Below are 25,888 nucleotides of genomic sequence, written 5' to 3'. Positions count from 1 at the left end.
ATATAGCACCAAATCACAGCAACAGCTGGCTAAAGGTGCTTAGAAGCACTACAGCTCATAAACATCAGTAGGCGTTTTCCTGAATGAGAAAAAAACCTGTCCTGCCTGAACTGCCCAGTAAAACCAGAGTTACAGAGATCGGAGCCCACGCTGATTCACTTTCTGTCACTCAATTATTTTAACAGTGACACGACAGGGGTGGGGGCAAATTAATGTCATCAATCATTTTGGCATGTCACGTTAGAATGAATCTAGGGTACAATTGTACAATTCACTAGCAACATTGCAAAGAAGAGTGACTACAGCCTTGGAGGCCTGTGTCTTCTTAACATAACATAAAGCATGACATTGCAGAATCCTCCTATCATGTGATCCTGGAGCACATCTGTGAACGCCAGAGATCACTCAGAGGTTCAGGTGCACCCTGGTACAGAAGAGCATATGGTGCAGGATTGCCTCCTGATAAAGTGAAAGCTTGCAGGAAATCTAAGCCTGATTGTCTTTCAGTGTTGCAGACATCTGAGCATTTCCCTGGAGTAAATCTTGCCTGACATTAAATCTGATTTAGGTGCTAGTAATTTCAGTTTCCACCATGCAAGATCAGCATTTAAGCACAGGATTAAGTGGAATCATTATTAGGGTCAAGGATTCTCATGTTAAATTTGATTTCACTTAATGTCTTTTAAGTTATTTATGTTTTTACCTAACATCACAATGTCATTTTTGAACTCAATGTAAATAACTGTATAAATAATACAATACAGAACTGGTTTATTTATGTCATTTATTTTGCTTCTAATTGTTCCTAATATTCCTTCAAAGGAAGTACATATATAAATCTTCAGAGGTGTGGACTCGAGTCACATGACTTGGACTCTAGTCATTAATTTTATGACTTTAGACTTGACTTGAAAAAATGTTCCAAGACTTGTGACTTGGACTTTTACACCAGTGACCTGGGACTTGAATTGGACTTGAACCGGTTTACTTGAAAAGACTTGATATTTCACCCCAAATCTAAAATTTAACACACATATTATATAGAAAGTGTGCACCATTAATTCAATTCATTCATTCATTTATTTATTCCAACCACACTCCGTACATATGCATGAGCTGTAGCACAGCCAATCAAATTAACCAGATTTTTTTAAGAAGAAAAAAAAACACTCAAAAATGCTGCAAGGAGTTATTTTTTTCAGGTACATAAACAATGAAGTAGTCAACAAAAAAACGAAATGCAATATGCAAAACATGCAAGAGGAGAATCACAGACAGAGATGGAACAACTTCCAACTTTGTCCGACAGTTGAAGTTGCATAAAGAACGGTAGGTTCTCTTTTGCTATGATGAGATAGTTGACATCACAAAGTTAGATGAAGTCAGCTAACTTTAATGTGTATGATATTTTTGTCATGCTATTTTAAAGCCGGTCCTACAAGCGCATCCAAGAATAACATGCAGCTTATCTCAGAACTGTCGGTGAAAATTATTCTTGGAGCTAAGTTTAATTGAGCTGCATTTTATAGAGGTGCAATTTCACAATTTGTGTATATTTTCTAAGTTCACTATTTCGTCATGTGTTGAGAAAAACAGAGATTTAAAAATCACATGGTCTAATATTTACATTTAGCATATAACTGCAACATTCTTTTTTCTTTCTTTTTTTAAAGACTCGAAAGGACTTGAAATTCAAAGTTTCAGACTTGTGACTTTACTCTGACTTTTAAACCAGTGACTTGAGACTTGACTCTGACTTGCCTGACATTACTTGAGACTTGACTTGTGACTTGAGGATAAAGACTTGAGACTTACTTAAGACTTGCAAAACAATGACTTGGTCCCACCTCTGTAAATGTTTGATGGCCATAAATAGTATATCAGCATTCCTCATTTGCTTTGGGGCTACATAACCGGCATGACAGCATATAAAACCTTAAGGACATAACTGTTAAAATGGGTATGGTGTGAGAGAACATAGTTTAAAGTTTAACTTATTAACTCTGGTAAACATTGCTGGGTCATGAACAGAACTGCAGTGGAGGGAAATTTCCCGCCATGTTTGTGGTAAAAATTATATATAAAAGCAAATCCTGATAGCGTGGAGGTTTCACCACTGCTTCACTTTTTACACCCATTTCTGAAATGTATTGACTAAATCGAGCTTAGTGTGATATACTCAAACTGTAAGTTGAACAGATTTGCCTTATGCAACAAAGTCTGCTGCAACTTCATGGTTTGTTACAGTATTAGCTTAGGAATCAATGTGCTGTCCTCACAACTCAGTATCAGACTGATGCAATCTGCTGTAGACGAGTAAAATCATTTAAGTCAATATTTTACTTCTTACTACTTATGTTTTATGTTTCCTGTGGCCATTGCCATTTTCAATTAAAGCATCCACATTTTAATGTTCTCCAAATGCAGTGGTTTTAACCTTGAGAACGGGAGTTGCAGCTTAGCCTGGAGTTACTAACCCCCCCCCCCCCCCCCCCCCCCCAAAAAAAAGACACCATTTATTCGATTACATTCAAGTTATTCGTTTTAACATCAGTGTTGTCAGAAGATGTGACTTTCTATTTTTCAGCTACATTAATGATGATTAATTGTCTTATATTTTCAAACTGCCAGGAGTCATGCAGAGGGTGGACTCTTGATGAGGAGAGACGGCGCCTTTCAGGGCGAGTTCTAGGCTGGAGGCATTTTAATATGTTCGACACAATTACCGGACACTTTAAAAGCTATTTTAAGTTTAAACAGTTGTTACAGTGCTGTTTGCTTGTCGTTTCTGCAATAAAATGATTATGAATCTGAACGCTTCTCTATTTTAAATGTTTCGTTTACCTACCTACCTGTATTTGATGAAGTTTTCCAGATACCTTGGCGTTAGCACGTTCCAGAAAAATGCTAATTCTTGGCCAGATAGAGCCATGCCGGTATCATTAACAATACAGCATAATACTTATTTTTTTGCATTTAAAAAAATAAAAATACCTGCCGAGTCATCTAATCAGGTTCTTGGATTTATTGACTTCCAACTTATTCAGGAACGCACCATCAATGAAAAATCTAGTAACCAATCACAACACATTGCTCTAGTTTGTTTCTGCAGTGCTGTAGTGAGCTACTCCTAGCATATTCGAATGAGAGCCATTCACACCTTCGCTAGACAACCTGGTTTGCTATCCCTGCCCGTCATTCTTTCCCGTTTCTGACAATTTCTGCCATTTATGAATGTTTCCTTCACAGTCTGTGTCTACAGAGCTGAAAATCGTAGTTTTCTTCTAGAGTTTAGAAACACAAGTAGTGGACAAACGGCAGAAGTTGTACTGTCGTCACTGGTAAGCAATCTCAGGCTGGAATACCTGTTGCCCAGCGATAACGTTTAACAAGAATAATACTCAAACATGTTCAACTCTCACACAAACAGATTCTAATACAACCCTGAGTGAAACTGTGTGGTTCTCAAAGGCAGGATGACTCAAACACTAAACAAGAGAAATCTGATATCTTAAAGAAACTGAGAGGTGAGTCAGATGCTGAAATATGACTATGTCCCAGTATCAGCTGAGCAGCAGTGAGTGCATGTGAAGTTAACAAGTTACTGCTTGATTTACTTGGCGTTCCATTAGTGTGTGTTGTTTGCAGGTTGCTTGTATGTCCACATTTCACTGCCGTGCTACTTTGCTCCCACTCACTCAGTGCTACTGTGTTAGCATTCCAAAGGTAGGTTTACAGGTCTGTCAGAACAAGACAAAGTCAAAGTGTTTAAGCCTGCTCTGCATGACCAGACTGTAGAGGCAACTGAAAAGCTGGCATGAGAAGAAGATGTAACATGATTTCATGTGGATAAAGTCTATCTGGGAGGGCATTATTAGCTCAAACGCGTTTGCGGTTTAAAAGTCATTTCTAATGTTCTTCCGTGCCCAAAAGGTTCCAGTTTTTTGACTCTGTTTTCTCATATCAGCTATAAATTTTTAGCATTTGACTTCTGGTACGGTGAAACATGTCTTAGGGATTTTGATAGTCCATACCTGGCTCAAAGGTAATAATTTGTGTGTGCTTTTGCATATTTTAAAAAGCCAAACTGAATTTGTAACTGTAAAATGATATATTAAAGCAAATCAAAGGGATGTTTTAAAATCAGAGGACGAACAATTACGAGGAACACACGAACAAACCAGTACCTTCAGATAAATTCAATCCCATACATTCCCAGATTATAGTTGGCATATTGTGTAGGAATTGAATTCAATTTTATTTATACAGCGCCAAATCAGAATGATAGTCATCTCAAGGCGCTTTATATTGTAAGGTAGAATAATACCTACAATAATACATACAGAGAAAAACCCAACAATCATACGACCCCCTATGAGCAAGCACTTTGGCGACAGTGGGAAGGGAAAACTCCCTTTTAACAGGATGAAACCCTTGACAGAACCAGGCTCAGAGAGGGGCGGGGCCATCTGCTGCGACCCGTTGGGGTGAGAAAAGGAAGACAGGGTAAAAGACGTGCTGTGGAAGAGAGACAGAGATTAACCCTAACCTGAACTCTTCCACGACATGCATTTCTCTTTGCTATTTGGGCTGATTGGGACCTGATGAATGTAAAAACAAAGAATTACCAGATTTTTTTTAAATTTTGTTTTACCCAATTTTTGTTTCTGAGAAATATAAGATCCACACATGAGAACATTTGCTTTAAATTTCGATAGAACAGTGGCAATATAATGTCCTCGTGAGTGGATACAAGGCCCTTGTAGAGCAAAATTTAGTATTTTGGTCTAGACAACCCACATATGTGGACGCCAGGTCCTATGAGGTTAATGACTCAATGCAGAGCGGTCTATTCACACATAGTAAGTGAAAAGGTGACTGAAGAAGAAAAAATACTCATTGCATCATGGGGATCCCCCAGCAGCCTATGCCCATTGCAGCATAACTAAGGGAGGATTCAGGGTCACCTGATCCAGCCTTAACTATATGCTTTAGCAAAAAGGAACGTTTTAAGCTTAATCTTAAAAGTAGAGATAGTGTCCGTCTTCTGAATCCAAACTGGGAGCTGGTTCCATAGAAAAGAGGCCTGAAAACTGAACTCAGGAAGCATATGTACTTTCCCATACTAGTGTTAAATACAATGTGTTTGAGGAAAAAGAAAAAGAAATAACTTACTTGATTTAAGTAAATCCATAAATTGTTTACCAAATCAAGTAACTGTGGTAACTCAAACACAACCTCAGTCCTTCTGAGAAAGATAACCTTGAAACTTATGAGCTCAGCCCACATCAAAGCATTTCATTGATAAAAATGACAATGATAAACTACAGTTACTGAGTAAAGCAGCAAACAAGTGGCCAGTCAATATTATCCTTAAATAGCTTGAAACTTTTCAAGACGATAAGCTGATAATGAACAAGATGACTAACATCTCCTTTACAAAAAAAAACTTGACACCAGTTTTTTGTAATTAAATGAGTGAAAAGTAAAAGCATCCAAAAAAATTCTAAAAAGAAAATCTCATTCACCCAAATCATTTTTTTCCCTTCAGATTACTCTTTACACAGATTTATAGATGTGGGTTTAAAAAATAGTAAAAACATTAACTGTGACTGTTGCATTTGGAGATAATTTCATATTAAATATTGAAGTTCAGTGTTGCAGTTAGTCAAAAAGTGCCAAGTGGACAGGAGTGGAGATGGACTGATCCGATATTTATGTATCGGTCCGATACTCACCTAAATTGAGTATCGGATATTGGATCGGATATCGGAGAGAAATACAAAATTTAATCCGATCTATTAAATATCACAAAAGCACCTCACAAAACTTGCAACATAGCGTAACCCAGCTCATAAGCTTAGCACATTGGAGCAGCATGCGTCACGTGATAGAGCGGCTGCGGCTTGCTAGACTTGTCGGCGGTCTGGTTGAGCATTTGGAGCCTCGCTACGAAACCGGCATTTCGTCTCAGAAAGTTATCCCAGAGAAGTAAAGCAAGTGTGTAAGTTCATCTCTGAATGTTTGTAAAGCATTCCCAAGTTAAGTCTATATATGGATATATGGAGTGACTGCCTCTCTCTCTCCCTACCTCTCCTGTTGCTACTTCAATCATGAAACTGATCAATGATCAGCTGATCGGCTTTTCTGTCGTGAGTCCGTCTCCCTTGTTTGTTTATCGCCTACTTTGCGCCAGAAAGAGAAAACAAGTGGATAAACAACAGCAGCACGTTTAAGCTTGATAAGCTGTTGTTAGAATTGATTCAATATTACTTTCTACACCAGGATCCTTTTCCAAGTAGCTGACAGCTGGTAACTGTGCAGGGGCGGATCTAGCAAAGTTTTGCCAGGGGGGCCGATAGGGCATGAACAGGGAAAAGGGGGCACAAAGACATACTTTTCTTTCTTAATCTCATTTAAAATGTGTAGCTTTTAATAAATAATTATCTGAATCTTACAACCAAAGTTTTCATCTCACGTAAAATGTATAGAAATCCATTATTGTATATAGTAACTATTAACTCTAATATATACCCTGGCAAGCTATAGTACCTTTTCCTTTGGGAAGGTACCATCTGTGGAGTCTGCAGTTCTGTTGAAGAAAGATGTTGAATCTATTTAAATATTGTAGAAAAATAATTGATTTCTGTGCATTTGTTTTACATGTGCATTAAATTAAAGTAGATTACGTCGATTAAGTATTATAAGGCGGAGAGTGGGGGGTGGTTTCCTATTATTTTTGCTCGGAGTTGGCAAACCTATTAGTTAGGTTGTTTAATATTTGCTAAGTACAGTATAACATACCAGAATAGGGAGGATGGTGCAGGTTTAAGTTTATTAGATTGATCAGTTTTGCTGAACTATGAAATATTTTGGGTGCAGTGTATTTTTTGCATACAGGTATAACAGAATAACTTTAGTTTAGTTTACTTTTTTTTTTAACTTGAGTATGAACTTATACAAAATGCAGCAAGATATTTAAAAAAAAAAAAAACAAACTGTTTTGTTGATTATAAAATGAACTTTATCGATTCACATCGGTATCGGCAGATATCCAAATTTAGATATTGGTATCGGTATTGGACATAAAAAAGTGGTATTGTGCCATCTCTATACAGGAGATTTAACTCTGGCATGTTAAACAAGTTGCATCATTACCTTTGACTACGAGTCTCTGAAGAGGGAAGCATGAAACAGGGAACACTGCAAATATATTCTTATAAAATTATTAACTTACCCTAATACGCTCTAACATTCAGATATGTATGTAACACACTAACACAGACCCATTGATTGCTGTAAACATGACAAACATATGTAAAGTAATCTCTGGTTTGTATTTTTAGCTGAGAAGAAACAAACATAAACATTGCTCTGTGGGCACTGCTGAGAAAAGACGTGCCGAGATGTTTCCATTTTGTACTGATCATTGTGTAGAAATGTGATTAAAAGCCCGAAACACTGGAAGCTACTTTATTCACTGTAAAAAAGAAAAACAAAGAAAACAACACGTATCCTTTTCTGCATCTTACACTGATGCATAAACATACTCCCTTCAGTTCTTTCAGTAAAATCCAGCATTATTAAGGAGCTGGAATATGTAGGACTTTGCTGTCAACACTTATAGTGAGGACTGAGTATAAAGCTTCTTCAGATAATATCCACCCTCTCATTAAATAAATCAATCCTCCTACCGGCATCGATCATGCTTTCTGATGTTAAATCTATTGTGATTTATAGTAAATTGACTGCCACAAAACTTAGTAATGCAAGTTTCATTATTTAATGGAGCTGACGAGTTACACTCATCAACGCAGACAAACCCCAGCTGATTACAACATGTTGGCAGTCTGCCTGCATTTCTAAATGAGATGAACTGAAAAACTTCGCCAGTCTCTTTGAGAGTGGCAGCAGTCAGTCCGAGTTAGACCGAGACAGGAGTGGTTACGCACGATGATTCACTAAGCTCAACAGCAGAGTTTGAGAGTTAATAAAGATGTGAAAATAATTCAGCTCAGTAACGTGTTTTACAGCATCACGGACTATAAAGCATAATACTGAGCATGCAAGCCACATGCCGTGAATGACGAGCGGGTTAAGGTTGATCTTTTCACTCAGAAATGCAACTGCTCCTCTCTATCGGCCCGTCACAGCAGTTGCATGATCACTTCCAAACATGCAAACATTTCTGCAGACAAATCCTCATAGCAAGACTTTCTAACTGCGGGACATGAGACAGCAGCCCTATTGCACAACTCCAATCCTGTTGCATACATTTACGCCTTTATTAACACACTGGCAGCTTGGGTAAATAGCACTTTGCTTTCTTCTACACATCATACACCTGTTACACACAAAATTCAGGGGAATAGTTTTTAGTAAAGCAACTTTCTGGATAAATCCTAAAGTCCACCTGAATCTCAGCTGTCACAACTGCACAGTCCCCAGCAATTTCTAACAGAAAATTTCACAGTTATATCAAACACACCGAGTCCTCTTCAACCTCCTCTCATTTATATGGACTGTCACTCTCAGAGAGCCAGTATAAAGCCTGCATCTACACTGTGTTGTTCTTTAGGTACATTACTGGCCCCCTCACTTTTGAGCTGCAAATTTGCAATACTTTTAGTAGAAAGGCTGGTCCTTAATAAAATGAACTAGCTGCATCTGGTTGTTTCTAAATGTATAAATTTGCCCTGTTTAGATCCGGTCCAGTGTGACCGAGAGAGCCGTGTCTAATGTGCGGATTTTACACGGTCCGCTAGTGGCGAGCCTGCCGCTGGCTCCACTACAGCACCATGCATCTGATGTAGACAGCAACGGATTTGCAACAGATTTGAGATTTACCACAGTTAATCGTGGGATTATCACAAACAGACTGCACATAAATGCCAACTTGACCTCATTCAATTACAAACTGATACAAGCCTGGCTCAGTTTTACTGCCCTTATATCCTTGTTTTATCACCGTCTTGATGTACGAAAATTGGTTTGAAGATGCAAACTAACTGCATGTGGTCCACATCTTACAATCAACCCTTTCAAAAGGCAGAGACATCAGAAGCTGATGACACACATTCACAATAATTTATTGTCATGCCACAGTTTCCAACCCCTGTTCTCCTTATTGTAACCGTAGCCTAAAGGAATAAGTGTACCCAAACCACAAAAATAAAATAACTCCCAAAATATAACTACCAGATCTTCTCACCGTGGGGATCAAAGGTGTCGGTTTTTCCTTTTATTTGTCACCTGTATCTTTTGTGCATGAAGTTTGTGGTTTAAGTGGAGGAAATGAGGTTTAATCCAGAGGAAGTATCAATAAGACTCTAATGTTTTAGGAATTTGCGAGAGTCATTATCCACAAGGCGCGTCTTTCTCTAGACACAGACACACACACACACAGATGAAGAGGATATCGTGGTGTGAAGCTAATGAGTCGTCTCTGCTTGTTTCCTGTTGTTTAAACTAAGACAATTCACAACACTAGACTTATTGACACACACAGCCAGGTATGTTGGCAGGACTACCTGCTACCTCTTTCACTCCTTCCTGGATTAAATTACTTCTACACACAAGCTAACAGGCAACATAAACAGTATTAACAGGTGGATAAACAGACACAGTCGCAATAACAGTTGTTGTTACTCAACCCTCCCTATCCTGTAAGTTTAAATGTATTATTTATAACGAATAAACTTTATGACATGTCTACGAGTTAAATCTATGTGATAAGAATCATTAAATCTCTATTACTTCTGTTTCTAGTGACGTACTTGATGACTGTGAGTTTAAAATTTACTAAAGACTTGTAGAAATACACAGATGTAAAATCTTGCACAACAGAGTGGAAGCGCTGCTCGATGAGTTTAAAAGCACTCGAGCGTGTGCGTGTGAGAGTCCGTGTGATGACTAAACCAGGTTGTTTGTTCTGCATATTCTTTCTGCGGTTAAATAGGGGTTTTCAATCAAGCACTGAGAGTCAAAGTACACAGATACCTGGCCCTCTCCTTTCCCTCCAGCTGAATCATCAGCTGGAGGGAAAGGAGAGGAGAAAGGAGGCGTAACATGTTGACAACTCGCGCCAGTGTGGCAGGTTGGAGCTGCAAACCCGTCTAGCCCACTGCTCCCTTCCCGCTTCTCTTTCCCTCCCTTCTTACTTTCCCTAAACAAGTCTCGTCTGTTTTTTCTGCTTTTCGCTTCTATTTTTTTGTTGTTTCTCTCTAATTCCTTCAGGGATCTCCTGCACCTCCCGCCTTCCAGTGAAACATTAGCCCAGGCTGATACCTTAAACCCTTGTGGGAGTGCTTGTGCGTTAACTACAGAAGGTATCTTCAACAACAAACAGAGCAAGAGGCTGTCTCCAGAATGCACAAACACACACACTGTGTAGTCACGCTACTGATGCATGTGTCCTGCTGTAACCCAAGGAGGTTTGACATAACTATCTCGCCTCGTGACTAATAGAGATGACTAACACACACACACACACAGACAGCCACGCATACGGGACACAAAAGCGTCTTGGAGCCGTTTGTTTGCGGAGAAACAGTCGCTGCACTCAAGATACAGACACACAAAGTTTATCAGGCGTCACAGCGCCACTCTGGCGTCACATTCCAGCACATTACTAACAGAAAAAAAAACTGCTGAGCAATAAAATTGATTGTTTTAGTAAAGCATTGACTGAAAACAGGGTCTACTAGAACTTTCCCAGGATCAAGTCCTGACTAACTCACATTACTGTTACATTCTCAACTCATTTACTGAGCTGTGAAGTCACTGAAGAGTTTCAGTGTTTTATTAAAAAGGAAAAGATCACATTGGAAGAGATAGAAAAGATTGATGTATTTCATAAGAATGAATACCGAAAGAAATTGTTGGTTGGCTGTTGGTTCTTGTCATAAGCAAGCACAAAAAGCCTTACAGACGTTTTCTAGCCCAGGTGTCGTATGTATGCAGGTGTCGTTTGTGTTATAAGATTATTCAAGTTGTGTTTGTCTACAACTGTCAGATGAAGATCAGACCTGGAAATTCCAAAGAGCTCCCAAATCTTTCCTTGCAGCTGTCTGCTATATTAGTTTCACTTACATTACTGGTGTTAAATCCTGTTTAGACTGACGGGCCGTCTGGTGTCACTGAATCAACTGTTACACATAAGAGAAAATTACTTCTTATCTATTGAAGTGCCGCATATAAGAGGCAGATTTGAACAAATAATTTTATGAATACATGATATGCATTTCACTCCCGTGATTCCGCCAGCCGGGCTTTTAAAAAAAATCCTCTTTGATTTCTAGATAGTAGTAGGGTCATGAAAGCTAGAGGAATCGTATGCTAAAAGGTTCAGTGACTGTCAGCTTGCTCTTGTTGTACATCTGTAAATTCAGCCTCATGCAGCCATGAGCATGTGTTGCATTTAAAGAAAAACAAAGTGAATGGGTTTTGGAGTTGGCTCTGTTATGGTAATGGTTCAGGTCAGTAAAGATTATAGTCACAGCAGCATGTGAGGTGAATGCAGCTCATGTAAAAAATTAATCACATCTCAGGGAGTTAAATTAGTGAAGCAACGGAGTGAAGCGGGTCAGACCAAACGCTTAAAAGGTGCTTAAATGGGACTGATAGGTTTCCATAGGTCACGTTGTAGGTCAAGGGTCGTTGAATCAGTCAGCTGCTGACCTATCCAAATCCTTATTCTTTTGGGAAATTCAAACGTAACGAAATTACACAAAATATCACCTTATTTTGAAAACGTTGTGCTGTCGTTTTGCTCTTCCTTTGGCCCCACAGCTTTGAAACAGATAAATAATATAGTTTTATTTAATGTGAACAATTCTGGCCATAAAGACATGCAAATTGGAAGAAGGACCTCTATGCCCTTATACTAAAAGGGTTTTAAGGGGTCAGGAACACACAACCTCCAGGGAAACCAGCCTATCAACCTAGAAGGAAACCCCAGAAGGTGCCACTCGAGTTGTACTCAATCATTCATCACTGTTTGGTAGAGTGATATTTACGCTGTCCGCCTCTCTTTTCTCCTCAAACCAACTAGCCCTAAATTTCAACATAATGTTTTTTCTTTGCACACATATAAATCTAATAACTAATCCCCTACTCACAGGGGCATAACCATTCTATTCCTGGCCCTTTCTTTGGTCCCAGTGGTTAAAGCACACTTAATCCTTGAGACTAGTTCAGGGAAAAATCAACCAAATACTTTAACAAACTATGAAACAACTGTAGAAAATCCTCTGACCACATCCACTCATTCTGTAAAGGCTTAATTCCACCATAACAGGATTTACTCCATACAGCATTACATAAAGACTACACTGAGTTATGTGATTTTAATTGATGGAAGCAAAGAGAAAAGAGCAGGAAAAAATAAGGTCCATCCCAGAAAAGGAGAACAAATTAACTATTTTAATGAAACAATCATTCCACTGATTGTTAGAATTATTCATGGAAGAACACAATTAAGTTAAAACCACCAAAAATTACCTCCAGAGTTATTCAAAGGAGAATACACAGAATAATTCTTTTCTCCGCAGATTTGGATGAATTTAGTGGAAGGTTGTACAATTTGTAGTGTAAGCTGGGCTGAATATTAAAGTTGGAATAGAGAATGTGCTGTGAAAGAACAGACAGGCTGCAAAAAATACTGCAAAAGATTAATATTCAAAAACTGTGCTTTCACCCTGGAGGTCAACACTGTTCAGCTGTAGCTTCCACAGGAACTTAATGCATTGTGCAAACAGTAAGCACAGTGTGAACCAAATGGTCCATTATGATAGAATATTCTTAAAAGGTAATTGATTTTATTTAGCAAAGGAATATTGCGTTTGCCATTTTCTTTGTGGAGTCATAACCTCTCATATAATGCTAACGCTGGATCAACAGAGGTTGCAGTTCCTCCTGCTTTTTAAAGACATTTCTAAATTTCATAGTCAGTTTTGAACTGTAATGATGAGCCTGGGTGCTGAATAATTAATTTCTGATCTTGACTTGACCATTTCCATTTTCAGCCAAACTTATTGGGCTTTTGGAATCAATTTTGCTCACTTTAATGGCATCGACACAAAATCATTGCAAAACATTTTGCAGAAAACAAAACAAAATCAAAAAAAATTTCCTTGAGAAAAACAATTCGACCCCAGGTATGTACCCTTCACTTCCTAATGGGGTTCATGATCCTGAGCAGTAAACAGCGTCAAGGAGAAAGGTCTAACGTGTCATGTACGGATATATGCGCGCGTTTTCAATGATAACAGAGGGCCGCAGGAGCGTGACCCCTCGTGACCTCTGCAGAGCTGCTGGCATTAAGCTGTTTGTACGGAGAAATAACATTTGTCTCCTGCTGTGTGTGTCAGTCGGATAAGCCGTGACCTCAAACACACCTGGGCAAGACGCCTGTCTCCTTCTCTGAGGTGAACTTCACATGCTTCAACAAAGGACTGTTTGTGAGAATCTACATTAACAGCCTGACTCATGCATACACAAACACTCCCACAGAGCATGCGTGGAGCCTTCTTTTATGTGTTTAGCACTTGAAAGAGAAATTCAGAGGAGAAAACTGTTACAAACAGACTTATTTATTTTATGGTCAAACAAGAATTAATATAGTTTTGACCTTTTTTATGTGGGCTGACTTTATCATCAAAAATTAGCAACAACTTTAGGAATGGAGACAACCATTCAACCATTATGGATGTATTTTGAAATGAAAAATTATTAACAATCATGATGTATCCTCTATATTTATTTATATAAGCTGCATAAGCTGTCCTTTTTCACTGAAAAATCCACTTTCCTGACCACACAAACAAGACAGAGGACGCTGATACCAGCTCTGCCTCATCATCAACTTGTTGCGTCCATGAACTGAAACATCACTACAGGAACTAACGCGTGCCAAACACACACGCATACAAAAAAACATTTATATATTACACATGCCCACTCTTGCGCCTTCTTACTCTCTCTCTCCTTTTGCAGGAACACGAACACAGTGGGTGTGTTTTTGGCTTGTCTGAAGTCCTGGCCTCTCTCCCAGACCCTGAACCGTATCTCTGTTACTGCTGCAGCCAAACAGTTTAGACCACTGGATGTGTGCTGGTATCGATTTCACACAACAAACATCGCCCATTTGTGTCTGAATGTTTATGTACAAGTAGCCAGAAAACACCCGCGCACAAAAACACAAACACACACACAGAGATTTGTCAGGGCCTCACACAAAAGACAGTTAATGGCCAGTATGTGGAAAGAGAGTAAATACGTGTGTGTTTGCGGGAAAGGTCTCTTTGTGTGTTCCTTGACAGTTTACCACAGTGGTGGGTTTTTGGGAGGGGGGCAGATTAGTGGCACTGTAGTAGGATTTCTACTAAACGACACCAAACAACAACAAAAAAGAGAAAAGAAAAAGCCAGAGACAAGGCAAAAACTGTGGTATATCCACAAAACGAGCCAAGGAGAAAGCAAAAGACCCTGATGCAAAATAAATTTATGACTTAAATTAGAAAAGGCAAAACATTTACTATATCTATTTTTTTTAATGACCTGAAAGAAAGATAAATGATCAATACACAACCAATTCCTAAAAAGAAACAGAATACAACTTGTAAATGTGACTTCTAAATCTCAAACCCAAATTTAATGCGAGGTTAAATTTACAAAATTCTTTTTTGCAAAGTGTTAAATCTGATGGCAACAATGTCCCCCAAAGACATTGGGATTTACTGAAGTATGATGTAATATTGCTTTTATCTGTGTTTGGGTTTTTTTCTCTTTCTTTCTTTAAAGCTACCTACTATCTGTAGCAAGCCAAAAAGAACTGCGCACAATGCAGCACCCCCTTTTATTTATGTATTTATTTTATTCTATTTTTGTTTGTTTTGGGGTTTTTTTGGTGGGTTTTGTTTTGTTTTTTTTGTTTTTTGTTTTTTTTTTTCCCCTGTTCGTTTGTTTGTTTGTTTTTGCCTTGTTCACGTGATAGTACTTTTTTTTGTATGTGCCCATAGATTACACATTTTTCTGCATCCAACTGGTTTGCCACTGCATGGCGTAACCAGTTTCACAATGGCAGTGTTTGTAATCGCAATTCGAGTTATATTTTTCTGTACTTTTGTCATATTGGAAAATCATAAATAAAGTTGTCAAAGACATTGGGACAGGACCATGATTACCACGGTGCAGGACCCGCTCCTCTTTTAACACCATCTGCAAATGGGACCAGTTGCTGGACTTTTGGAAGAGTAATCTTGTCCCATTCTTGTCTGAAATGCAATTAAAGCTGCTCAACAGTTGTGGGTCTTTGTTGTTTGTTTCATTTTTTGTTTCATGGTGTGCCGAATGTTTTCAGCTGATGAAAGCTCTTAAATGCAGGCAGGTAAGTTCAGCACCTGGACTCTTCTGCCATGAAGCCATGCTGTTAGAATAGGTTCTGCAAGCAGTTTTGCATTGTTTTGAGGAAATATGCAAGATCTTCCCTGAAAAAGACACCATTTGGATGGGAGTATATCTTGCTCTAAAGCCTGTATAACCTGTAACCCTTCAGCATTGACGGTGCCATTCCTGATGTGCAAGCTGCAGATCCACAGGCATTAATGCAACCTCTAAGGCTGATAACAAGCTGGCTGGTCTCGCTTCTTTTGGCTGGCACAGTGAACTGGGTTCACAGAAAGTGATTTGTGTTTGTAAACCCTTGCAGTGATTTCCATGATGGGATCATGCCTGTTTTTAATTCATTGCTGGCTGAGGGTTAGAAGATCAAAAGCATCCTCGTACTGTACCTCACACAGAGAGATTCCTCTGATTCTCAAAATGTTTGATGATATTATTGACTGTAGCTGAAGAGATATTCAAAGTATTCACAGTTTTAAATGGAGTAACATTATTCTGAAATTGCCTTAGAAGCATTTTGTTTTCCAGATTAGTGAACCTCTGCCTCTCGAAGACGCTCTTTTTATACCCAATCATGTTACTGACCTGCTGCCAACAAATCTAATTAGTTGCAAAATGTTCCTCTGGCTGGCTTTTTTTTTTAGTACCACTTACTTGTCCCAGTCTTTTAATGTCCCAGTCCCAATCTTTGAAATCTTTTGCCTCCATAAAATACAATAAGCTAACATTTTCAGTAGAAAAGGAGAAGTTTAAAAATGTCTCAGTTTAAACTTTTGATGACATGTTTTGCATGTTCTATGAACAGGTAGGTTTTATGACATATATACATATATACATTTACATTTTACACAGCATATCAACTATTTTTTGGAAATTTGGTCACATATTGGATATAAATAAAGTATCTAAAAGAACAGAGAACAGGTGAATTTCAGACTAATGGAGCTCGTGTTTTATGTCAGCAGGGTATCCACAGAGGGCCAGAGGGAAAACAACGGGAATGTGGGAAAGACTGGATGAGAAAAGAGTGTAAATGGGAGATGTGGTCAGAGATAAAACGAGACCTGCAAGTGCGTTGTGAGTCACTGTATCCAAAGAGATACAGTGACTCAGAAAGTATCACATGTACACACAGACACAATAACATATGGACATGTGAGGAAGGGAAAGAAAGCATGGGAGTGGTTCTGTGAAGCCCGTAAATGCACAGAGTGTTTAAAGGTACAGTTTCATTTCACAAGATTTGTTCTTGAAAAGTCACATTTTTGGGGCATTTGACTTCTTTACACCAGGACAGTGGACAGACATTTCCAGTTCTGGCACTGTTTAGCAATTACAGCCCAAGTTTTCAGAAGCTCAAAAGTAATCCAGCAAACTAATATAATGTTAAAGATAACAATTGCTTTTAACACTTGGATGACAATAAATATGCAATCAGTGACCTCCTGAAGTCTAGAACCCACTGTGAGGTTCTCTTTTGCAGCATTTAGCTGAATCTGAGCAGGAGTTCATCCTGCTCAGATTCAGCCATCACATCATCAAATAAACACTAGTGACCAGGTTTCCCCTTGCAGCCATTCGTGCCCATGCCACAACATCGCGTGGCATGGGCACGGGCATGGGCATCATCTGAAGCAACGTGGTATGCTTCAGATGATGAAGTGTCTTCTTTGCTTCTCCATATTCTTATGAATAAGTGAATCTTGTGCGGTTTTCAGAACGGTGCCAGCTCTTTTAGAAGTTTTCTGGCAAAGTCTACTCTGGCCTTCCTGGTTTTCAGCGTGATCACAGATTAAAATCTGATTCTGTGTTTACATTTATGAAGGCATCTCTTGATTGAAGATTTTGATGAATACCTCCTCAGTACTGTTTTTGACTTGTTTAGTTGTTGTGAAGGACTTTTCTGAACCAAGGACATAATTATACTGTAGTTCACTTTGGTCATCTTCTGTGGTTTCTCAGGTCTTTCGGTGTTACTAAGCTGGTCAATCCATTCATTATTTTAAAAATTGGTCCAGATTACTGATTTTGCAACTACTCAAGTTTCTCATTTTTTTGAGGTTATCCAGTCAAACAATCTCCAGTCTTTCCGCCTTCTTCATCACCACATCTTGGGAATTCAGAATACCAGTGAACTAGTTCAATACTGGGAATCAGCTTCAGATCTTTTATCTGCCATTGTCATAGAACAATGAAGGAACAGGTTTTACTCAGGCACGTAACTGCTTGTCAGTCAACTGTCCACATTTAAGCCTCTGGAAACAGGTGACTTTGTATCACATGAATATGCAGAAAGACTTCAAGCAATACCTTTCTTTGAACCTCTTGAATTAAAACTGAAAGTCTACTTCTACTTATTTACGTGGCTATTATGAGAGTCTTTATGTAATGCTTCATTGTACAAATATCTACAGGCCTAACTGTAGATGGCTGTGTGAGTGATCTGCGTAAAATGAATCATCCAGATTTATATTGTTTTCTAATCTCGGCTGACTTTGGCTTATACATGAAGCAGTTACTGCTGCAGTAAACGAAAATGATCAAATTATAATGAAACAAGGTCTTCAACTTTACAAAACAAATACAAGAAAAAAATAAAATAAAAAAAAATATATATATATATATATGTTAGGGGTGCAACGATACTCGTATCGATATTGAACCGTTCGATACAGTGCTTTCGGTTCAGTATGCATATGTATTGAACAATACTAAATTTTTTATTTATTTTATCAACTTTTCTTCTGACGATGCTGTCTGTGTTGAGTGCTCAGTGGATCTGCATTCGACTACTCCGCCTAGGCTGCACTGTCGAGTGCAGATCCACTAAGCGCAGCACAAGCTAGCGAGACAGAAGCTAAGCTCCTTGCAACATGGCAAACTGAACCTCTCCCACCCTCATTCAGATCTGGCCTTTGGAACTATTTTGGTTTTCATGTGAAGTATGACCCTGAAGGTAAGCGCGGCATGGACTAAAGTAAAACAGTATGTCGGATGTGCCACGCAATGCTCAATTATATTGGTGGGAACTACTGCGTTAGCGCAGTTTGCTTGTTAACGTGTTAATGCCGTCCAGCCCCACGCACGGGCGATGGGCGATAGCTCGTTAACGGAGATTAACATTTCAGATTAACGCTGACAGCACTAGTGGGAACACAACGAATATGACTGCACATTTACTCTGACATCATCCTAGTGCAAAGATAAGGGGAAGCAGACAAAAACAACAAGCAGGCATGCTACAAACTTTACCCGAGTCATTTAGACAGCCGTTAGCACATGATTCTCCTTATGGGGACCTGATATGTTTAATATGCTGCTGAGAATATAGCCCAGAAGAAGCGTGTAGTATAGCTTTTATTTTGGAAAGAGACATTTCTCTGTAATAAATTCTCTTTTCCAAAGATGAGCGATTTCCCAATCAGATAGATTTATTTTTTTATCCCTTTTTTTTCAACATCATTAAATTCAAAAACTGTACTTTTGAGTTAAAATATATATTTATCATTTTAATAAATAACAAATTAAAAAAGCATGAACATTTTTTTGTATCGAAAAGATATCGAACCGTGACACCAAAGTATCGAACCAAACCGTGAATTTTGTGTATAGTTGCACCCCTAATATATATATATAAAAAAAATATATATATATATATATATATATATATATATATATATATATATATATATATATATATATATATATATATATATATATGAATATTATTGGAGTGAACACATGTCGATCCTGAGATTAGGCCTTACTTGTGCTTGCTTTTTCTCCCTTCTCATCTTTGAAACTCTCAAGAACGTACTGATTGCAGTCCGTCTTCTCAATTAAGATCTATTGTAGAATGTGCTCGCCTTCTTACGCAGACATTAAAGCATATGTGTGCATGAACACACACAGGCACACTGATCAATGACCATGAGTACCATTCACAGAAAGTTGGGGAATGGCTGCAATCACAGCATTGTAAGATGGGGAAAGATGTACCCTTAGGCCCCCTCCTCGATTCAGAGATGGTTTTTCCCTTTTCACGTAAATGGCCTCCTTGACTCCACGCTCAAACCAGCGTTCCTCCCTGTCCAGGATGTGCACATCCTCATCATTGAAAGAGTGTCCACTGGCCTGTAGGTGTAAATAGACTGCAGAGTCCTGGCCTGACGAGGAGTCGGAGTCGGCGTCAAGGAAGCCATTTACATGAAAAGGGAAAGACCATCTCTGAATCGAGGAGGGGGCCTAAGGGTACCTTATATTGTTGCCATGGCAACAATATATAGCAACCTTATACAATGCTTTCGCCATCTTACAATGCTGTGATTGCAGCCATTCCCCAACTCTCTGTGAATGGTACTCATGGCCATTGATCAGTGGTCTTTGATCAGTGGGTTTTGGTCAGTGGTTGTTGATCAATGGTCATGAGAATTTGCATAATTAAGATTAAGGAACTGATCTCCCAGCCCATTGTTCCTTCAGTGGGCTGGTTTCAGTCATTATGCAAATGTACTGTTTATAAGATTTGGGGAAACCTGCAGTCAGCTGAGACTGAAGAAGTCACTTGGATGAGTGACGAAACATTTCTCCCACAAAAACGCTACGTCCAGATGAACAGAATCAACTTTTGGAGAAACTGGAATCATGTGTTGTGTATTCATGTGTTTTACATATTTCCTACATGCCATACAACTCAGGCTAAAAAAAAATGTAGGTTATGATGTGGTAAGAGCAATAACATTCCAGCGTATTAAAAAGATGTTCTTTTTTGGTAAATCTCACAGTAATAGCAAGCATTTTAGGACATATCTAGAATACACACTGATTTTCCCATGAATCCCTTCATTATATATTATCATAGCATCAGTTTTATGTTTATTCACCTCTCTGACATGCACTGCCATCAGTGCTGATGCTCAAACTCTATGACAGATTATCTTCCATATATTGAAAGATTAATTTTGCATCTTTCTGGCAATGCCAGAGGTCACATCTGTGCATTATGTGGTTATATTTAATCCATGTCAGAGATGTACACATTTCTCTTGAAATCTGTGTGAGGAGGTCACACTGTGTATTTGCTAAAGGAACATTTGCTTTAGTGCAAGGAATCTGGTCTCAACCATTCAAATGGTGCTGCAGTCAGTAAATTCTGAGTTGGAAATGCGTAACCTTGTAAAGCGATGTCGTTTCAAATGAGAGCTTACAGAAAGAGTCGTGCAGTAAAGAAAAAGGAGATGAAGAAAAGAACGGATCAGTGCTGCTATTCAAATATGTACATTTTTCAGCAGCTAAAAGAAAAGTATGGTTTGTAAAAGGCTCACATTTATGAGCCATAGCAACAATAATTACATCTATTAATGGCATCAGAACACTGTTGGAGGCTGACATGCACACTGGGGTGTGTCCGTGTATACAGGTTCACGCCTGGATTTCTGCCCGCATTTTCAGAAACGCTTTATACTATGTTTTCTCTTCTTTTTTTAAACCCCCACAGCTGTGCTAAACTGCTGTGTGGGAACAGCAAGTGAAGAGTGCCAAACAATACATTAAAAACATACATAAATGGACCATATAGTGGAACACCAGGTCTAAGGTAAATGAGTAAAGATCCAAATGGTGTTTTATTAGTGTTTAACTTAATGGTGTTATAGCTGTTCAGCAGATATCCATCCACTTATGTTAAACAACTAGGGCCTGCTCAATAAATTTGTAGTATAAGTCAACGTGTACGTGTTACTTTATACTGGTTGTTGTTATCCATCCTCCACAATACTACTGAATTATAGAGGAGGGATAACGTTCTCTGTTGCCTGGCAGAGATGTCATTGGCCAGTGGTGATGTCAAAGAGAGATAATAGCACATCTAGGCCTATGAAGCAAATGATCCAAACCTAAGAGACACTACAGTGATGAGGTACTGCTTGGAAAATGTGCCTTAAATATTTCAGTAGCATCCTGGATAATTAAGGCAATATAAGGAATCTGAGCACAAAGATGGGCAGACAACAGTTTGCATAACCAAAAACAGTTCAACTCTCAGATAAAAAGCAATGATCCATTTTAAATCTTATCTATACCTTAAAGGAAGTATAGGGAAGGAAGTGTAGAAAGAGAGTATAAAACAGCATTGCTAGCCAAAAAGAAAGATGTTCTCCCAACACCTATGAGCTGTTCTGATAACTTACGACAGCGGTCCCCAACCTTTTTTGCGCCACAGACCGGTTTATGTCCAACAATACTTTCACGGACCGGCCTTTAAGGTGACACGGATGAATACAACTTAATAAAACCAGTACCGGTACGCAAAATAAAATGGAGATTTATTCATAACACACAGAAAAAGACCCAGGGAAACCGAGTTAATGATAAAAACGATAAAAAAATAACGCTAAAACCCCTGAAAACCATGAATTTCACACCCGAGCCTCAAGTCTCCCACCCCGGTACCGGTCCATGGCCCGGGGACCGCTGACTTAGGACACACAGTTCCTGTTCAAGTATATAATGAATAACAAGTGAGGAGGAGAGTGTGTGTATCGCTATGAAGGTGAAAGTTATAATATGTCCCGAGTTTGTAGTTGTAGTTACATGCTTATATATGCATTTGCACTCATAGACATAATCAGTCAACTGGGAGTCCATATACTGCCTTACCTTTCTTTAAGGAAGTCTACCACTCGTTTGAAGTCGTCAATGCAATATTCTCTCTTCATATCCATCAGTACGCTATCAGAGGCTGACTGCACGGGAACGTGGAGGAAGGCATAGACGCGTGGATGATTCAAAATCTTGGCCATCTCCTAATGTCACAAATGGGAAAACATTAAGGAGGTAACATTATTATAACATGCTGATTTTTGAATGTTTAATTTGTAAGTGTGACTCTATTAGTGAATGTGGATATGCTATAACACAGCAGTGGATTTTAAACAAGTTGCGTCTTAGGGCGAGAGATGGGATACACTTAGAACAGGTCACCATTCTCTCACAGCGCTAACAAAGAAAGCGAGCTCACGTCCACACCTCCGCATCGCCAATTAACCCATCATGCAGCTACACGAACATACAAACTTAACAGAACGTAATGTCCATTAATTATTGATTTCTTGACACAGATCAACACCTTAAAAACTAAAACATGCAAAAGGAGAAAAACAGGAGATGTGAAGGCTCACTGAAGCTTCTGGTGAATGATAGCCGCTGGCTTTGAATAAAATAAAAGTGCCATTAACATTCCTGTCTCTTCCTGCACTCTTTTCACTCCTGCACTCCTTTCAGAGCTTCTACAATACACAGCTTACATCCTATATTTATTTATTTTTTTTTGTATTTTTCCTTTTCATATCGGAAATTTAAAGTCCTAAGAGTCAAGGTTGCTCCAGTAGGGCTTCTTTATGTCTGGAAAGTCAAGAGCTTTTACTGAAGAATGCAGGTCCTATTTTCAGATCAAAACAGATTCAGAAGATTCTTCATTTGATTTTATTTCAATAAAAACCCTCTATCCGACAAATCAAAAGAATATTTCTGCCAACACACAAGGCTAAGTCCACAATCTTATATGAGAAATGGTGGAGAAAAAAAATTAAATTGGGGGGGAAAACACCCAAAAGAGTACTTTGTGTGTCAAATAAATTTGCTAAGATAAATTAAAACCACAATCATCATTTTTTCTGTGCACAAACATGTATTTACAAAAGATCTACATGCTTTTACAGAAATTTGAAAAACTGAATTCACCAGGAGCAACACTCAACTATAACATGCACCCCAACTCTAATACTTTTAATAAGAACACTGCATTTAAATGCACTACAGTAATTAGGGGACTTTGCAAGGTTTTTTCTTTTCGTCTCACTTTTAATTTCCTCAGTAATAGAACTGGAGAGAACACAGATGTCAGATTGTTCTGATGGACATAATCAGGATGCTATCATCACCATGCTAATCACCATAAGAAGGCGAAAAAGAAAAGGAGAGGGGAGGAAGAAATGATTTAATGATTTCCTACAAGAACGTACTGATTGCAGTCCGTCTTCTCAATTAAGATCTATTGTACAATGTGCTCGCCTTCTTACGCAGACATTAAAGCATATGTGTGCATGAACACACACGGGCACGGCTCAGTATCAGCGCCACAGGGGGTTGACCGCTGGAAGCTCCAAATTAGAAAGAATTAATTTGGTTGGAAAATGGAACTTGATTGGTGACAGAAATCAGGCTACTGCATGTGTCTGTAAGTGGGTGAGTGTGTGTGTAAAAGAAAAACCATGAAAAAGAACATATATTTATGTGTTTTTAAATGTATTATGAACCAGAGTAAATAGCTGAGTGATGGATTCATAGTGCCTCTGTTTCTAAGTGTAGATGCTTTATTGTGTATACTTCAAATTTCTGCTGTGAAGCTCTTTTAGAGTCCACAACCATCAATGGCACCAGAAGAAAGAAGCCTTGAGGCGACTTTTGTTGTGATTTGGCGCTATATAAATAAAATTGAATTGAATTGAATTGAAAGAAGCAAAAACTACATGCAAAGCCTAGAAAAAGGGACATTCCACATAAAATGTGATGAATTAATTTTGTACTACAATAATAAAATATACTTCAAATGGTAAGGTTCTGTTGTTATAATACATTTTAAATACTAATGTAGATGTACTACTATTGCAACAATGTATCTACATGGAAAACGTGGGCATCTTCTGTGTGTGTGCCTTTCTAAAGTGTAACCTTTTACCTCTCTTCTATTATTAAGTTACAATCCTCTAATGTGGTTTTCCTGGCAAGCAGAAGTGACCTATAAGATCTAATGATGGCTATCAGGGAGAGGGTATTTATTAATGCTCACTTGTGTGCTTTGAAGACATATATGATGTGATGTGTATGATGTGTTTCTTTTGAATCAGAATTTAAAAAAAAAACTTTAATAACCACTAACGGAATTAGCAATTATTAAAGGGTTACAGCTGCTCCAAGACAATAACGGTAACAGACTGAACTAATTAAATAATACAATATATTACAAAGTTTGAAAACTATATACAAATAACTCAAACCTGTAAAACCTTGTCATTTGTTATTTTACTGTAGAGCATGTGTAAAAGGGTGTAGCTACTGCAAAAATTTAAAAAATTTATGATGTATTTACACAATAATCAATCTTTTTTTTGGTTTTGTTCCAGCAGTGTACTGTGTGTACTGAGCTGTAAAGGCTCCTCCATCTAAGGATGCCTACTATCTATCCCGGAGCTTCCCCTAAATTAACAGTATTGCCAATTACCAAAATCACTCTTTATGTCTCTATAATGATTAGTTCACCAGTATGTAAAACACTTTAATCAAAATTAGATTATTTAATGTTGAAATATAATTATTGTTGCTATGCACGAATTTTCAAATTTGCTGTTCTACAAAAAGTAGTTGGAAAATAATGTTAAGAACATTATTATTTTTGGATTAAGATGCCAAATTATTCTTATTTAATTGCATTCCTGAACAGGGAAAAAGTTGTTTTAATGGCTGAGCGTTATGCTTGATTAATTTCTGACTTTTCAGAGGAATCTAGGATGTCGGCTGAAATGCGGGTATGAAAATGTGAATTTGGCTCGTTTACTCACAATATCATTTTTGTTAAAACGGGCAGATATTGACTCAAAAAAATTGTGGTGTCGTGTTTTTATGACAGCTAGTTAAGTACATTTGTTAAGAGTATGCGTATATGTATGTAGCTGGGTGGCAACACAGTTTCAGGAGACGTCCCTCACATGGATCATTTATCATGCACATGACTGTATAATAGAGATCTGCAAATGATGTTGCAAATCCCAGAAGACTTGAGGATCTTTAATATTTCCCAGCTACCAATACTAAATGTCAAGTGTAAATGATGCTGTGTACGCAATAGGCAGGTAAAAAATGTTTTTTAAAAAACAATATGATGTTCAATAAATACGTGCTGCCTTGATATTGATCATCTTTAGAGTTATGATAGTTTTTAGATCAAAGCAAAGCTTTGTTTTCTTTATGCAGGAATATTGCAGTTCCAGTCTGTACTGAAGTTTTTATACCTCACTGTCACTGTAGAAGTGACACACTCCTAATTGTTGGCTTCATTTGTTGACACACCATTGCAACGTGGCTTTAATTGCTTCTACCATGGCAATGATGTTGTCTTCCAAAAAGTCCAATAAGGGTAAATCAAAAAGGATGTGCCATTAACTTTAGTTTGAGATTTATCAATCACATCTGCTCAAGTTACAATCTGGGATCCTTCAAATGTGCCCAAGCAAGGTTTTATGATCAGTCAACTGTAAGCTTTTTTGTGTATTTATATATTTATAAATCAGCCTTGACCAATACCGTTTTTGTTCCTTAACCCAACAGGTTTTCATCTGCAAAAAAACAATCTTTTCATCTCTGGTTGATCAGTGCAAATAGACACACGAACACAGAAAAGATCGAGTTAAGCGGATTAGCTCAAAGGATC

At 38.2% G+C, this 25,888-nt stretch overlaps 1 protein-coding gene across 3 annotated transcripts in view; it reads right to left on the bottom strand.

The window, feature by feature from the left end:
• cdkal1 (CDK5 regulatory subunit associated protein 1-like 1) overlaps positions 1 to 25,888 on the bottom strand; it is a 257,896-nt gene that overhangs the window by 79,065 nt on the left and 152,943 nt on the right. For all 3 annotated transcript variants that reach the window (XM_085176654.1, XM_085176653.1, XM_085176655.1), the window contains exon 10: positions 22,060 to 22,205. In XM_085176654.1, the coding sequence (XP_085032780.1) occupies positions 22,060 to 22,205 (146 nt within the window). The remainder of the gene's footprint in view (positions 1 to 22,059; positions 22,206 to 25,888) is intronic.

The sequence above is a fragment of the Neolamprologus multifasciatus genome, chromosome 11 (assembly GCF_963576455.1).
Source record: "Neolamprologus multifasciatus chromosome 11, fNeoMul1.2, whole genome shotgun sequence".
Classification (NCBI taxonomy): domain Eukaryota; kingdom Metazoa; phylum Chordata; class Actinopteri; order Cichliformes; family Cichlidae; genus Neolamprologus; species Neolamprologus multifasciatus.
This window is presented reverse-complemented; position numbering and strand designations above follow the sequence as displayed.